At 48.6% G+C, this 16,487-nt stretch overlaps 1 protein-coding gene and 1 long non-coding RNA gene across 2 annotated transcripts; one reads left to right on the top strand and one right to left on the bottom strand.

The window, feature by feature from the left end:
* Positions 1-1,491: 1,491 nt before the first annotated feature.
* Positions 1,492-13,384, top strand: PLAC9 (placenta associated 9). Its single transcript, XM_032491584.1, has 4 exons — positions 1,492-1,664; positions 10,795-10,892; positions 12,042-12,171; positions 12,623-13,384. The coding sequence occupies exons 1-4, from the start codon at positions 1,601-1,603 to the stop codon at positions 12,631-12,633; spliced, it is 303 nt and encodes a 100-aa protein (XP_032347475.1). The 5' UTR covers positions 1,492-1,600; the 3' UTR covers positions 12,634-13,384.
* On the bottom strand, positions 6,145-10,797 carry LOC116667212. The gene is made up of 2 exons (XR_004324026.1): positions 8,943-10,797; positions 6,145-8,557 (listed from the first exon to the last, which is right to left on the bottom strand). It is a non-coding gene; the product is annotated as an uncharacterized LOC116667212 (long non-coding RNA).
* Positions 13,385-16,487: the final 3,103 nt, after the last annotated feature.

Raw genomic sequence — 16,487 nt, 5'->3', positions numbered from 1 at the left:
GGAGGAGAGAAGGAAGGATTACAGGTTAGTGTGGTGACTGTATTGGACAACTGTACAGCCACAGTCAGGAACAGAGAAGGCAGAGATGCAGCCTTGATCTGCAAGGGCTCCATTTAACCCTAATAGGGCCCCCTGATGGATAAAGATGTTCTCCTGCGCTTGGTGACGAAGGGGCTCCACTGGCAGCCAAGGGGGACACTCAAGGCTCTGCAGCACAGATGTTAGGGCTGAGGCTTTTGCTTTTTGTTTTCCCAAATCTTCCCTTACCCCACCTCCCACACTAGTTGAGTGCGTGAGGGTTTGACTATTGTGTTCTAAACCAGAGGGAGCTGGGGATGCTTTGAAGTTAACTGAAAACCCTACTCAGCTCTTATTCTGAGCTTGCTTAGAATGGAGTAATTCCCTGTCCCTGGCTCTTGGGGATACCCTGTATTTTACTATCTATAGATAATCTGCAGAGGTGGCAGAACTGGATTCAAATCCTGACTCCACTGTGTGACTATCAGCAAGGCTCTTAATATCTCTAAGCCTCAATATCTTGATCTGCAGAATGGACATAATAATGCACCCCTCATGGGGTGCAGTGAAGATCAGAGAGATGGTGTATGTAGAATAAATCAAAGCTTAGCTATTGTTCATTAATATCATGGTGGTTATTAGACCATGAACGCGAGGGCAGATGTGAATACGAGAATTATTACGTTTCCCACCTCATTCAGAGTTTACCTAACACTAACTAGTTCAGAGCTTAAGTATTCTGATTCTGTTAGGGCTCTGGGCCTTTCATCGCTTTTAAGCCATTTTACAAGCCTGGAAATTGTAGATAGCTATGCAAAAGAGTTCTTGTCTAGATACACAAATTAGTCCTGTGAAAGTTTCAATTAATTCTCCTTCTCTACAGTGTGGAAGCAGCCAGTTTTACCTCTATTTGCACATTCACGTTAATAGTCCAGATCTGTGTCTTCTTCCCAAGGTCTGTCACCTCTTACTGGTTCCCTCGTTCATCAGTTAAATGAAATCCTCAGCACATGCCCATTTTATACCTGGATTAAAGTTATGATTTTACCTTCTTTTGAAAAGTTTCTTTCAAAATACTGTGAAACAAAAAGTTTCTTTTAACAAACAATCCTTTAGCAAAGTTTCTATAGGAGGCAGGCACCGCTTCTGAATCTTCCTCTCAGGGCGACACTGTCCAATGTAATGAGAGTTGATTATGTATTCCTGGTGGGCAGAGAAAAGCTTCCACATTCCGTTCAGTCAAGGGTGCAGAACCTGCGCCACAGGTGTGGGTGGAACTTCTCTCGAGGCTTCAGTCGGCCTGTCTGTGAAATGGGCTCATAACGAACCCCGGGCCCCGGGGAGCTGCGGGGGGCTCCGAGCGCGGCCCTTTCCTGGGGAGGCGCCCAGCCGGGTACGTCGGCCCCTCCGCCCGCGGGGTCTCTGGAGGGGGCGGGCTCGTTCCAGCCAAAAAGCCCGGAGCCGCCCAGGAATCTTGGCTGGGACTGCGAGCATTTCCTCCCAGGCGGGCCGGCGCGATCCCGGGGAGGGCGGAGAGGGCGGCCGCGGGCAGACGCTGCGCTGCGCTCCGCCGGCCGGCACCATGCGGCCCCTGCTCTGCGCGCTGGCCGGGCTCGCCCTGCTCCGCGCCGCGGGCGCCTTCGCCGGTGAGTGGGGCCCGGGCGCGGGGCGGGGGCCGGGGCCGGGGAGATCGCGGAACGCGAGGATGGAGCAGGAGAGAGGGAGGGAGATGCAAACGGAGCCAGATGGAGAAAGAGAGGGAGGGAGAGAGGAGGATGGTGAGAGAAAACAGAGAGAAAGACGGAGACAGAAAAAGGGAGAGAGAAAGGCAGAGGGACAGAGAGAATTAGAAAGGAGAGACGGAGGAATTGAGAAAGGGAGAGGCTGGGACCGAAAGAGACTTTGGGTAAACAGGCGGGTATGAACCATGAATGAGGCTAGAGAGAAAAAGGAGTTTGAGAGGCAAACGGAACAAGAGGGAAAGAAATAGAGGAACTAAGATGGCAAGGGAAAGGGGTTGGGGGAGAGGGAGGAGGAGAGGGAGAGAGAGAGAGGACACTGAGGAGAAGAGAAGGATTTGAGAGAGACCAAAAGGAAGAGCGAGAGCGGAGAGACTCAGTGCCCCGGGTCGGGAGGAGAGAGAGGAGACCTGGCTCACAAGGTGGAAGGTCACGTCTGCGGGATGCGGCCGCCCCGCCCAGAGGGCCTGCAGGGCCGCCCAGGCCTGGTTTTACCGGGAATTTCCTTGGGAAGCTGAGCTCCTGCGGGCGGATGACCCAGGCCTGCGCCCAGCACAGCCAGGCAGGGGCCAGGAGGCCACTGCTTTACCTGCCAGGTGGCCTTGGGGGTTCTGCAGTCTGGGTGAGGCCACTCAGCAGCCTTCTGGAGAGCTTCCCCCAGGGCCTCAGCTGCCTTGGGGGGGGGGGGTTGCTGCGGGAGGGAGAGGCCCTCTGGGTGCCCCGCTGGCTGGGTTCCCTCGTGCCCTGCCCCTCTCCCCTCCCTGACAGCTGTCTTAGGGCTGCCCCTTCCCAGGTGAGGGTCGGACGGGTTGGCCACAGAGGCACTTATTGTACACACAGATGTTCATTCTGCCACCCCAAGACTCTGCAGTTTGTATGTCACTTTACAGTTTACAAGCCACGTTCCCATTTACCCCATGTCTCCTGTGGGCCTCAATCAGAGGTAGCTGGTGCTTATCCCAGCTGTGCAGGTGAGAGGCAGGCTCAGGTCTCTAGGCATCCAGGGCTCCTGTCCCTCAGCCCACCAGCTCCTCCATCAACCTGGAGCCAGTGGATGTGAGTCACCCAGGTGAAGCGCCCTGTATTAAGATGGAAGGTCCCCTTACCCCTCGCCCAGACCCGCTCAGGGCACAGGAAACTGTGGGAGTGAGCACCCAGGGAAAGAGTTGAGGCCAGTCCTGGCCCTGGTGACCTTGGGTGAGTCACATCACCTCCCTGAGACTGGTTCCTCTTCTGTAAGTTGGGGAGAATGGCACCCACCACGCAGAGCTGGATGGAAAGAAAGCACCCAGCACGGAACACGGAACACGTGTCAACACACGTCGGCTCCTGCCCTCATCCCCTCAGACAGCTCTGCTGATCTCTCTTAAGCCCTGGTTTCTCCACTGAGGTGGGTTAAGGAGGACCAGGACCAGCCACCGCTTCTTCACAGGCTGCGTGAGGAGTGGCTGGGACCAGCCCTGCATAAAGCCCGGCCCACAGTGCCCGTCTTTTCCCTTTCCTTCCCTGCTCCTCCTCCCGGAGCCCCCACCTCCAGGACCAAGGGGACAAAGCCGAGTCTGTGCTCCCCCAGAGGGTGGGGTTGGCCGCTGTCCACAAGTCGCTGACTTTTTATGGTCCCTTTAGCCACGACTGGTATATATGCTTTAGTTTAAAGCTGTTTTTAAACATTATTTTCTCTCTAATTGCATAGGTTCATTGCTGTAGATTTTTTTTAAAGAAGAAAGTATAAACATATTAATGTAATTTCACATAGAGTTTACAAATTTTTGTGTATTAACCTTTCAGACTTCAGACAATATACCGTTGTTTTTCTTAACTGCTGATCATGAAATCTTTTGGATATCAACACAGAATAGTATAATGAACCCCCATGTGCCCATCACTCTGCTTCAACAAGGATGCATTCCTGACCAGTCCTGATTTACCTTTTGTTCCCACCTTCTCTCCCCTCCCTCAGATTATTTTCGAGGAAATTCCAGGCATTATATAATTTTATCTATAAATACTGCTTTGTGTATCTCTAAAAGATAAGTAATCTTTTGATAAATGTAACTACCCTACCCTTATTACACTCTAAAATTTATTACAATAATTCCTTAATATCAGCAAATATCCAATCAGTGTTCAGCTGCCCTGATTGCATCTTGTTTTTACATTTGGTTTGTTTGATCCACATAAGGTGAATACATTGCTTTTGATCGATGTGTCTGTTAAGTTTCTTTCAGTAAATTTTTAAGTTTCTTTAGTAATTTCTTTTTCCTTTTTTTCTTAAAGTGTGTTTGTTGAAGAAGCTGAGTTGTTAAGCCTAGCTTTTCCACATTTAGGTTTTAGCTGCCTGCACCCCCCAGATGTCATTTGAATGTTCTTCTCTCCCCTGTATTGTCTATAAACTGGTAGTTAGCTCTAGAAGCTTCTTCACATTCCAGTTAGGTTTGGTGTGGTTTTTTTTGCGAGAATACTTTAAGGTGGCTTATTGCTTTAATTTGCATTTCTTTGATTACTACCTAGGTGAGACTTTCTTCAAGTGCATGTTAGTTATTTCTACTAATTCTTGTGAATTGTCTTAGACTTTTCAATTGTGGTATTAGGATTTTTCACCGTCATCAGTAAAAGTTCTTTATGGGTTGAGTGAAGCAGACTGCTTTGTGTTACTTGTAGAGAATTTTTTTTTTTAAGTTAAGGCTTCAGCTGGGCTCCTTTCCTATTTTGCCATCAGTGGGATCTAAAGGCCTAGAGCCTAGTCCTGTTAGCCATTCTCACCCATGCCCTGGGGCCCTCCGGGGAGGCTCTCCGCTGTCCACCACCACTCCACGTCCCCATGGACATCTGTCTTCGGTTGCGATTCTGCTTATTGCTTTGGATAAAAGAAGAAGATGCTGAAGGGCTGTGGTGAGGATCATGGCATTTCTTCTAACAAAAGCGAGTGCTGTGGGGAGCGAACCTCTCAAAGACAGTTCGATCCAGTGTACACAGTTGGGCTCTTGTGGGGCCTCAAGACAGGTGCAAAGGTGTCATACATACAGGTCCCCTTTGCCCCAAATCTGTCCAGCCCCTCATTTTACAAAGGAGACCCTAAGATGGGAGGCACTTAATTCATCACCCAACAGTCGGTACACAGCACAGACAGATAGGATTCAAATCCTGTCCCCGCCACCTGGCAGCTGTGTAGTCTACTTGGGTGTGTTACTCAGTCTCTTTGATCTTTCGTTTCCTAAGGGTACTAAACTCACAGGTAGAATTCAATGAGTTAATGCAGGCAAGCACCCAACACAAAGCTTGGCACATAAGTGATCACCAATTGACTGTAGCTTCAAATAGAGTATGATTGTACCCATTCTAAAGGTGAAGAAACCAAGGATCCAGCAAGTGGGATTGGCTTGTACTAGAGACTCTGAGCCTGGTCAGGACTGCGCCCTCTGTGTGCTTGTTGGAGAAGCACCCCCCCACCCCCCCGTTGGCCCCTCCATGGGTTTAGTCTTAGAGCAGACACCGCCCCACCTTGAGGAGACCTGGTCAGTGGGATCTAGCAAAGAGCACTGGCTCCGTGTGGAGTGGCAGGGCCGCGGAGGCATTCACTGACTTGCTCGGTCTCCAGCTCACCTGGTAAGTGCCCCAAATGGCATTTGCACATCACTTAGCAGTTCCAAGGCACCTTCAAGTGCAGGATCCCCTCAGTTCAACACAGCCATCCCGCCAAGTAGACAGAGCAGGGCAGATCCCTTACAGACGAGGAAGCTGGGTGAGAGGCAAAGAGCACAGTCAGCACACATTGGAGGTGGGGCTGCATCTCTGACTCCCAACCTCGTGCTCTGTTCGCGGCGCATGGAGAGAGGTTTATCCTGGGTGGCCTCCTAGACCTCAGCGTGGTAGGGGTTTGGGAGTGTTCTAGTACTTCATAACCCAGTGGATTAAAAAAAACACAGTATTCCAAGGTAGAAGGAATCCCGGTTCCTGTATGGCCTCGGGGAGCAGAGCAGCTTGCCAGTCCCACCCACCAGCCCGTCTGCCTCTGAACTGACATGTGTGTGGTTGAGGGGGGCTCTCTGTTACAGCAGCTCAGCTTGTATCCTCACCTAACCAGATACTGAATGTATTGAAATGACATTGGTAAGCTCTCCGGGTGATCACCAAGGCTCAAATCCACATCTGGAAAATGACCAGAGAACAAGGGACACAGAATGTATCGCTCCGCAAACAGAACAAAATAAAAATGTTCCTCAGAATCTGAGCTCCCATTTAGGGGGGTTTGAGGGCCCCTCTCCTGTTTCAGCTAGAGCAGGTCCACAGATTAGAGTTCTTCATACAATTGAAAAGTGTTCTGCTTAAAAAAAAAAATCAAAAACCACTGATGGTTTGGCAGGAATCACAAATTTTAATACAAATATTGAATGTGGTAAAATTTATTATGCTATTATATTGAATGTGGTCAAATAGAATTAACCCCCAAGTGACAAGTGGGACCAGTCAAAGCAGAGGCTGTCTTTGATGTTCAGAGGCACAGCAGCACCTTTCAGGGTCAGGAGTCATTTGAGTTGTGTGCGCCTTCTCAGTGTTTGGATGCAGAGACAAAAGGTCTCCTCTGCCTGTCAGTGGAGAGGGCTGTGCTGCCCGCTCAGAGAATGGGGGCCCAGAGGGATGTCCCTTTAACTGGAGAAGTTAGCCCAGTGCCTCCCTGGGCCTCTGGCCTCCACCGGCAGCCCGCTCTCACCATGTTCCACCCGTGGCCGCCATCCAGGGCACACATAGGCCCTGAGCAGGAGCCAGGCCAGGGAAAACAACCCAGCATCCAAGAAGGTCCATTTCCCAACTGGCCGGGGCCGGGAGGGCGGGAGCGAAGGCAGGAAGGGAACACTGGGAACCACAGCCTTGGCTGCCCACGGCCGAGCGTGATAATCCTTCAGCCTCCTTGCCTCCTTCCCTGTTTTGAGCTTCCCCAAAGCCCCATGAAGCTGGCATGACCGGGAGCCCCTTCCCACTAGTGGGGAAGCAAGAAGAAAAGGAAGTTCCTGCCTAGTTCTTGGCAACTTGTCCTTGACTCATCCTGGTTCTGTCCTTGCAGCTAAGTTCTGAGGCTTGAGAGACAGAGCCGGATCACGGAGGAGCTACATCTGGGCCGGCAGCACCTCTGCCCTCCCCACCCTGGGGTCCACAGTGGGCAGCAGGGGCTCAGGGAGAGGAAGGCTCCCAGGGGCTCACACCCATCTGTGGCTGAGCCTGGTGGAGAGTGGGGGGGTCACTGGTGTGTTTCCTGCTGTCGTGCATTGAGATCCCTTGAGATGGACGCCGAGGCCCCGGCGGGGTGGGGACACAGTGGTGCAGGCCGTGGTGCGGGCCCGGGCCCGGCTCTGGCTCTGCCCCAGCTCTCTCTCCCGGAGCCCGCTGGGAGGCTGGATGAGCTCACAGACAGTTGTGCGGTGCGGCCCAGGGTGCAGTTCTGTCCAGACTGTGAGGGATTATTGCTGTGTGATGTGGAGAACAGCCCTCGGCCCAGCCTCTTCCCTGGAGGGGTTTGGGAGCCAAGTTAGACCTCATCGCAGACACGTAGGGAACAGGATGTTTTAGGCTAAGGGAGGGAAGCAGATTCATGTTGTCCGTGACTTACAGAACTGGCGGGGCCCCGCTTGGCTGGCCGGGTTATGTTGCCTCCTCTTGGCCGAGGCTGGGAGGAGGGGAAGAGTAGTGTAGGGTCTGGGAGGGGGCAGGTGGGGCTCAGGGGAAAGGCTTGGCCACAGGGCAGAGCCTACAGAGGGTGAGTGTGGACACAGAACCCCTCTCCCCAGACAGCCCTCTGTGCGCGAGAACAGCTCTTCCTGCCCCCTCAAAGTCTTTCATCTCTAGCTGAGCCCAGTGAGTCAGAATCTGGAGTCCCTTCACCGTGGCCCCCTCTAGACCTGCCTCTGCCTGTTCAAGGCCTCCCACAACGCGTGGGCCAGAATGGAGCACAGCCCTCCAGGTGGGGTTTCTCAGACCACCCCCCCTCGTCCTGAACATTTTATGTCAATGCACAAAGCCCACGCTGGCTTCTGCTTTTTGCTAACAACCCCACCAGTCAACTGGCTTTTCTTACGGAAAATTTCAAATCGTATATCCAAAAGTATGGAGAAGAGCAGAATGAACCCCGTGTCCCCATCGCTCAGTCTTAACAGTTCTCAATCTCAGCCAAGCTTGTTTGCTCAGTACCCCCAGCCATGCCTCCTCCCACTGCCAGGCCTGGGTTGTTCTGAAGTAAATCCAAGACATCATAGCATTTCATCTATAAATATTTCAGTCTAGATCTCTGAAAGACTCCCTTAAAAAAAAAAAAAACAGCCAAAGTGCCATTGTAACACCCTCTCCCTCCCCAAAGTCAACAACTACACCACTGTCTCTTGAGGAGGCTTTTCTAAGTTCAGTGGAGGGCTGTAATGAAAAGGAGAATGTAAAAACGCGAACTGTTCACCACAGAAGATGCTCAGAGTGGAAGAAGGTTTTGTGCCTGCTCTTGGTTCTTGCTCCTGAGTGGAAGGGCTGGGATCCAGATCCAGTTGGGACCAGAGACTGTTAGGGTGAGGGGACTCTGGCAGAGCTCCAGAAGGCCGGCTTGCTGAGGTGGGGCCGGGAGAAGGCCAGGGTGCTTGAGGTCCAGCCCACTGTGTGACCTTGGGCAAGTCACTCAACCTCTCAGAGTTACACGTTCATCAGCAGCCAAATGACTCACCATCCCCGTCCTTACAGCAAGAACTGCCAACCTTCTGGTCAACTTTATATGGTTCCTTGGGCAACCCAGCCAACTCCGAGGTCTTAGAAGAGTTTTGCATCTACAAAGATTAAGTCCAATAACTCTTACCTTCACCCCGCTTCAGATGCCCACAACCGTGGCCACAGCCTCGATCTTGTCACTCTGAAGCTGTTCCACCTCTAAAAGCTAAAACTGCAACATCCCTTATCACTTGTTCTCTCGGTTACTCCTGTTATCTCATCAAGACCTCCCATCCCTTCAGCCCCTCCAGTTCTCCCAATTTTTGTTCCTCTTGTTGGCCTTTTCCCCTTTCCTATCCAGGCTAGACTCCAGAGCTCATCCCCTTAAGTCCTTGCTGGTCAGATCCTCCGTTCCTTTGCTCTCTTGCTGTCCACTGCGCTCATCCTGCAGGCTCCCAGGTGTCAGCCCTGTCCAGCCCCCTGTCTTTGCTGCCCTGCACCCACCTGCTGAGCTGCTGGGGGAGGGGCTTCCTTGGTGATTCTGGGTCCTTCTGCACAGGGTCCTCCTAACTGCCTCCTTCATTGTCCTCACCCCCTTTTGGAGCTCTCTCTTTATTCAAACCCCTCATCCAGGGGTGTGGTTCTCGGGAAACAAACAAAAAAGCCTGTGTCCGTTTCTGTGGTGTAGCTACTCTTGCCAGGGCTTCCATTTTAGTGGCTGCACCTGATAACCCACTCCGAGAATTCCTGAAAACGTCACAACTGGCTCTCTCCTTTCCTAACCCCGCATGCATTTTCAGCAGATGGTTCCCCTCGTTACAGAGTGAATAGAGGCCATCAGGTGGGACTCACTCAACTTCTTAGCCCTTTAAGTAGAACTTTTTAACCCATTTTTGCCACATGTCCTCTCTCTTCCTTCCACAGGTGGTCCCTAGCCCCTGCCACCGTTGCTGGATTCCATGGCCTCACATCTTATTGGGAAATGCATTCCTTCAGCTCTCCCATCTTCTCCCGGTCCTCAGGCTCTAAGCATGGTTGTGTTCAATGCTTAAAGAACCAGAAGTGACCACAGTAAACACTCAGCTAGACCTTGTGATCAGATCTCCCTTCCTTTAAAGCCAAGCTTCTTGGAAATATTTTCCAGGATCTAAGTTGCTGCCTCCTGACCTTTCCTCCCCTTCTCATTCCCACCCTGATCTAAAGTTTGCTCTCCTCCACCTCTCCGCTAAAAGTGCTGGGGTGGAATTCAGCATCGACTTTTCTGTTGCTCAGTGTTTTAGTCTTCATCTTGCTAGACCTCCCTGCTGCTTTAGGCCAGGCTGACCGTTTCCTCCTCTTAAAGCTCTTTCTTCTCTTTGTTTCTGGGACAGTATCCTCCAACCTGTTCTCCAAGGTTCCAGCCAACTTGGGTGCCCTGCAGGCACTGAAACTGGAGCTCTGAGACTTCTGGTGTGAGGGTTGGTGATGCCAGGAAGAACCAAGGGAGAACCAATATTGGGGAGGAAAATGATGAGTTAAGAGTTGAACAGGTTGAACCTCAGATCTTCAGCTTACAAGCTGTGTGATGCTGGACGTATCATTTCACCCCTTTGTGCGTCAGTTTCATTACATGTAAACTGGGGATAATGGTTGGTGGTTGTAGAGGTTGACTGAGTTAACACATTTCTTTAGCACACCATGCTGTACATAGTGAGCACTCATAAAATGTCAGATGATACGAACTGGTCCCCAAGGTCAATGCTGTCACTAACACATCTCCACACATTGTCTTCCTCTCTTCCTGTGGCTACTGTCTCCTTTCATTACTTCTTATGCCGATTACTGCAATAACATCTAGCTTTCAAAGACAGATCCTTCCAATCCATTCTTTGTGTTTTAAAAGTTCATATATGGCCACATGACTCTTGTTAAACCCCCCAAACAAGCATCGTGATTGGTTTATTAAGGACCCCGACTTCGTTTCTATGATCCACTCTCATCTCCCACCCACCCTGTACTTTCCAGCCACTCCAGACTCCCTGAGGGTTTGTGCACTGAGCTATGCTATTTCATGCCTCTCTATCTTTGCACATGCCGTTCCTCCCTGGCTGAAACCTTTCCTCCCTTCCTTATCATACCCAGCTCAGGCAGCACCTCCTTGAGGAAGCCCACCTGGGTCTGTAGGTAACCATGGCCTGAGAGACAGTGAGTGAGTGGGGCAGCCCCACACTCACACCCTGACCCACACTGAGCCTTCGTCTGCTTCTCTTTGGACTGTTTTCAGGAGCCACCTCACTTGAGCCCAGGGCTTTGCGGGAGTCTCTAGTGTTACAGAGAAGCTGAGGGCCCCACTGTGACAAGACTTGTTTTCCCACAGCTGCCGAACCCTTCATCCCCTCCCACGGAGACCCAGCTCGGGCCACAGGGTGTGACAAGCACATGGCCATCCACAGCCGGTTAGACGTCCTGGAGGAGGTAATGAGGGTGACCTGGGAGGACATCCAGCTTCAGGACCACCTGCCAGGCGGGTGGCTTTGGAGGGTTCAGGCCAATCTTGCTATGGAAAATTGAGGAAATCCAGGCCAGTCCTGCTCCCTGGCCACCATGTTCAACGTCTCCCTGCCTGACCTGGGCTGTGAGGCCGACCAGCCGCCAACAGACTCTACCTGCCCTTAGCCCCAGCCAGAGATCTCTGCGTAATCACTCACAACAGGTGGAAATTCAGTCACTGTGTTTTTTATACAACCATGGTTTGTAAACTGGGGCCATAAACTTGTGTGTGTTGGGGGGGGAAACTGCACTTTATTTTCACAAAACTTTAACTGAAATTTAGCATTCTCATTCATTATAAATACAGTCAACAAACCATAGTAGTATTAACGGTATGTGACTTTGTTATCAGTACAAATCAGAGTTTCACCCTATTATAGTCGTTGGGAATATCTCAGCATATGATTTATTCCAATCAGTATGTCAAAATTTCAGTAGTTGTCAGACCTGGTGTTACTTACATAAGTTAATAAATACATACATTTTTATATCAAAATTTAATTTTAATATGTTGATATCTTAATGCAGTTGATGTCCCTGGAAATCCTATATGTTTTATTTTTTTCAATGAAAGCATTTTTCTGATAGGGGGTCTGTAGGTTTCACCAGACTGATAATAGGGTTCATTCACGAAAAAAGTTAAGAACTCTAAATAAAGAAAATTTTGAAATCCCCAAACTGTAATTTGGCAGAATGGCCACCAGAGGGCAGGGCAACAAAAAGAATGTGAACTCCCAGTGGTGAAGTCCTGAAACGCTGGGCTGAAAAATGAATCCCAGGGTCCCTCCATGTCACACAAACCAGTTACTAAGTGGTGAAACTGCTCAGTGCCAGAGCCAGGGGTGGCCTTAAAGAGTGAGCCTTTAGGATTTTGTCATCTGGGAAATAGAGGCAGGCGGGGCAGGCGGGGCAGCCTGAGCAGGGAGGACCCAGCTCCCCTGGCACCCAGTTCTCTCCCCACTGCACCCCACTGGGCTGACTACCAGGTGCTCCCCAGGATATGTCTGACTAAGCAGGACCTGGCACTTTGTCCTCTACTCACCTCTCCCCTGCCCCCATCTCTTCTTGCTCTAGACAGTGGAGAAGACGGTGGAGCACCTGGAGGCAGAAGTAAAAGGCCTGCTGGGTCAGCTGGAGGAGCTGGCCTGGAACTTGCCCCCAGGGCCCTTCAGCCCGATCCCTGACCTCCTAGGAGACGGAGATGGTGAGCAGCTCTGAGCAGAGAAGGCAGCCTCGGGGGCTGGGCAGCAGGGTGGGGACGGCTGCCTCACCCCATGGTGTAGCCTGGACAAGCCGAGGAGGCTCCAGCTCCTCCTCGGATAGATGTGGGAGGCATCACCCCTACTCAACCCAGGCGTTCTCTGCCCCCACCCCCAGGGTTGCTGCAGCTCAGCATCCAGTCAGGGCACCTTGTCGGATCAGTTCCCCTCTCAGTACTGCCCTGACTCAGAGCAGCTGCCTCCTTCCCTGGCCATTTACACACCTTTCCTCCCCTTTCCCTCTCCTCTGCCACCACCAGACCCTCTCGGGGAAGACCGGCATCCCTCTGATCAGCAGTGTCTCCTGGCACGGGAGTCCCCAGGGGACTGGGCTGGGAGGGCAGGAGCCTTCAGCACCCCTGTTTGCTGACTCCGAGGCCGCCCCCTTTCTTTCAGATCGCTTTTGAGCACCAGCCACTGGCAGTTGATACAGCAACTCTCCTCTGTGAACAGAGCTTTGCGTTCTGGCCTGCCTTCCTCAGCTTTGTGCAAAATAAAAACTACTCCTTTGGTCCCCTCTGTGTCTGCTGACAGTGACCCTTGCAGCCACACGCCCTTCTCCATCTGCTGTCATGCCCTGAGACTCACACCCCCTGCAGGCTCAGACTTCGGAGCCCCAGTGGGTCTGGGCTTCTGCCCGCCTTATTTATAGGGGCGGACAGGGTAGGAGTAGGTTCACAGAGGAGACGTACCTGAGGCCCAGAATCGTAAGGCGACACAGTGGAAGGGCCCTTGACTAGCCTTGTTACTCAGTGTGTGGCCCTGAGTGAAGAGAAGGGGCGTCACCTGGGAGCTTACTGACAATGCACAACTGGGGGCCCTACCTCCTGAATCAGAATCCACATTTTAATGAGATCCCCAGGGGATTTGTGTACACATTAAAGTTTTAAAAAATATTTCTACAGAGGTAAAATTCACCTGACATAAAAGTCAAAATGTTAACCATTTAAAATGGTGCAAATTCAGTGGCTTTACAATGTTGTGCAGTCATCACCATTTTCTAAAACCAGATATTTTCATCACCCCAGAAAGAAACCCTGTACCTACTGAGCAGTCCCTTCCCATTCCTGCTCCCAGCATCTCTTAGAAACCACCAACATTTCTGTCTCTGTGAACTTGCCTGTTCTTGCCGTTACATATAAATGGAATCATACATGACTTTTTTATGTCTGATTTTTTTTTCCACTTGGCATAATGTTTTCAAGGTTCATCTCTATTGTAGCATGTATCAGAACTCCATTCCTGTTTATGGCTGAATAATATTCCATTGTATGGATGTACATTTTATTCATCCATTCATCAAATCAATGGACGGCTGGGTTGTTGGCACTTTTTGGCTATTATGAGTAACACTATGAACATTGGTGGGTAAGTTTATGTGGATGTGTTTTCATTTCTCTTGGGTCTATAATGAAGGATGGAATTGCTGCATCAAACAGTAACTCTATGTTAAGTTTTTGAAGAACCACCAAACTTCTTTGGCACAGCAGCTGTACCAAGTTACATTCCTACCAGCAAGTATGTATCAGGTTTTCAATTTTTCCTTATCCTCTCCAACATGTCTTATTGATTATAGCTATCATGCTAGATGTGAAGTGGTATCTCGTGGTTTTCAGTTGCTTTTGCCTAAACTGACTAGTGATGCTGAGCATCTTTTCATGTGTTTATCAGCCTCCTGTATGTCTTTTGTGGAGAAAGTCTACTCAAATCCTTTGCCCATTTTAAAAATTACGTTGTCTTTTTGTTCAGCTGTAAGAGTTCTTTATGTATTATGGATCCTAGGCTTCTATCAGATCTATGATTTACAAATGTTTTATCCCATTCTGTGGGTTGTCTGTTTACTTGATAGTATCCTTTGAAACAAAAGTTCTAGCTTTGATGAAATCCAGTTTATCTATTTTTTGTTGTTGTTGCTTGTTCTTTTGGTGTCATATCTAAAAATCCATCACCACATCCAAGGTTATGATTTATTCCTGTTTTCTCCTTAAGTTTTTATTTTAGTTCTTACATTTAGTTTTTAAAATCTATTTTAATTTCTTTATGTGGTGTAAGGTGGAGATCTCACTTCATTACTTGGCTTGGGGATAGTTGTCTTTGCACTATTTGTTAAAGAGAATGTTCTTTCCACATTGAATGGTCCTGGCACCCTTGTCAATAATCATTTGAGCATAGATGTTTAGGTTGACTTCTCAGTTCTATCCCATGGTTCTATATGTCTGCCTTTATGCCAATATCACACTGTTTGAATTACTGTAGCTTTGTAGTCAGTTTTGAAATTAAGAAGTGTAAGTTCCCTGATTTTGTTGTTCTTTTCCAAGACTGTTTTGGCTGTTTGAGGACCAGTTCCTTGCAATTCCATATGAATTTTAGGATCAGCCTGTCCACATTTGGGGAAGTCAGTTGGAATTTTCACAGGGATTGGATTGAATCTGTAGATCAATTTTTAGACTATTTCTATCTCCACAATACTAAGTCTTCCAATCCATGAGCAAAGGATGTTTTAACATCTTCATTTGTAAGAGTTAAGTTTGAATTAATACCAAGCTTCAACAGGAGACAAAAACTTTGCTCCTATATATAGCTCCATCCCCTGCCTTTCATGTTACTGCCACAAGTTACATCCTTATACGTTTGGGCCCAAAAATGTTATAATCATTGTTAGGTGTAATTATCTTTTAAATCATATAGGAAAAAAAGTGCTACAAACAAAAAAAATATATATTAATACTGATGTTTATATTTACCTATGTTTACCTTTACTAATTTATTTTTATTTCTTCATGCAGATTTCAACTACATGCAATAATCTTTCATTTCAGTTTAAAGGACTACCTTTAGCATTTCTTGTAGGCAAGGTCTACTAGCAACAAACTCAGCTTTTGCTCATCCAGGAATGTGTTAACATCTCCTTCATTTCTGAAGAATATTTTGCCTGATACAGGATTCTTGGTTGCTTTTTTTTTTTTTTTTTTTTAACAGCATACCGAATATGTCATCCCACTGCCTTCTGGCCTCCATGGTTTCTGACAAGAAATCAGACATTCATCTTACTGAAGATCCTTCTTTGTGACAAGTCAGTTCTCTATGGCTGCTTTCAGGATTCCTTCTTTGTCTTTCAACAGTTTGGTTATAACGTGTCTCAAAGTGGATCTTTTAAAAAAAAATCTACTCAGTTCACTGAGCTTCTGGGATGTCTGGATTAATGTTTTTCATCAGATTTGGTAAGCTTTCAGCCATCGTTCCTTCAAATATTTCTGCTTTCTCTCTTTTATTCTGCGACTCCCATTATATTGGTATACTTGATGTCCCACAGGTCTTAGGCTGTTAATTTTCCTTTATTCTTTTTTTTCTTTTTGCTCCTCAGATTGGGAAATGTCAACTGACCTAACTTGAAGTTTGCCAACTTCTGTCTTGTCAAATCTGTTGAAACCCTCTAGTGATTTTGTAAAATTTGTTATTGTACTTTTTGACTCCAGAATTTCTACTTGGTTCTTTTAGCTTCCCTTTACTGATATTCTCTATTTGGTGAGACAGCAGTTCTCTTAATTTCCTGTAGTTCTTTCTACATAGTTTCCTTGAGCTCTCCTGAGCTTTTTTCAAGACAGTTGATTGAAGTATTTGCTTGGTAAGTCCAACATCTAGGCTTTCCTCAATTTCTATTAACAGATTTCTGGCTTTCCTGTGTATGGGTCCTACTTTCTTGTTTCTTTGCATGCCTCATAATTTTTGTTGAAAATGAGGCATTCTGAACATTGTAAAGTGAAAATTCTGGAGATCAGATTCTTCCCCCTTCCCAGAGTTTGTTGCTGCTGCTTGTTGAATTTGTTGTAGTTTGTTTAGTGACTCTTCTGAACTAATCTTTTAAAGTTTGTATTCTTTGTCAGGTGTGACTATTGAAGTCTCTGTTTAGTGGTCACTAGTGATTCAGTATACCTCCTTAAACTCCTAGAACAACAACAAAACCCCCAATCTCCCAATCTTTACAAATGTGTGCTGGGGCAAAACTTTTGACACAGCCAGGCAGTCTACGATTCTGCCTTAGCCCTCACTTCCTGCTTGTGCAGAGCCTGAAGGTCAGCCAGAGGTTAAGGCGCTTAGGGCCTGTCTCAAGTCTTTTCTAAGGATATGCCCAATGCTGGGCATGTATGTGGCCTTCTACAGTCCCAGGAGTTCATGGGAGCACTCCAAAACCATTATACCCCAAAGCATCTCATCCCCAGCCTTCCCTCCCCAAACTTTTCAGCTTGTCTCCTGTTTGCCC

Source organism: Camelus ferus, chromosome 11 (assembly GCF_009834535.1).
Source record: "Camelus ferus isolate YT-003-E chromosome 11, BCGSAC_Cfer_1.0, whole genome shotgun sequence".
Lineage (NCBI taxonomy): Eukaryota > Metazoa > Chordata > Mammalia > Artiodactyla > Camelidae > Camelus > Camelus ferus.
The sequence above is the reverse complement of the archived record's forward strand: the minus strand, read 5'-3'. Positions and strand labels throughout refer to the sequence as shown.

Coding starts and splice junctions, on each gene's coding strand:
- PLAC9 (XM_032491584.1), top strand. CDS start 1,601: ATGCGGCCCCTGCTCTGCGCGCTGGCCGGGCTCGCCCTGCTCCGCGCC. Junction 1,665..10,794: donor CGCCGCGGGCGCCTTCGCCG/GTGAGTGGGGCC, acceptor GTTTTCCCACAG/CTGCCGAACCCTTCATCCCC. Junction 10,893..12,041: donor GGTTAGACGTCCTGGAGGAG/GTAATGAGGGTG, acceptor TTCTTGCTCTAG/ACAGTGGAGAAGACGGTGGA.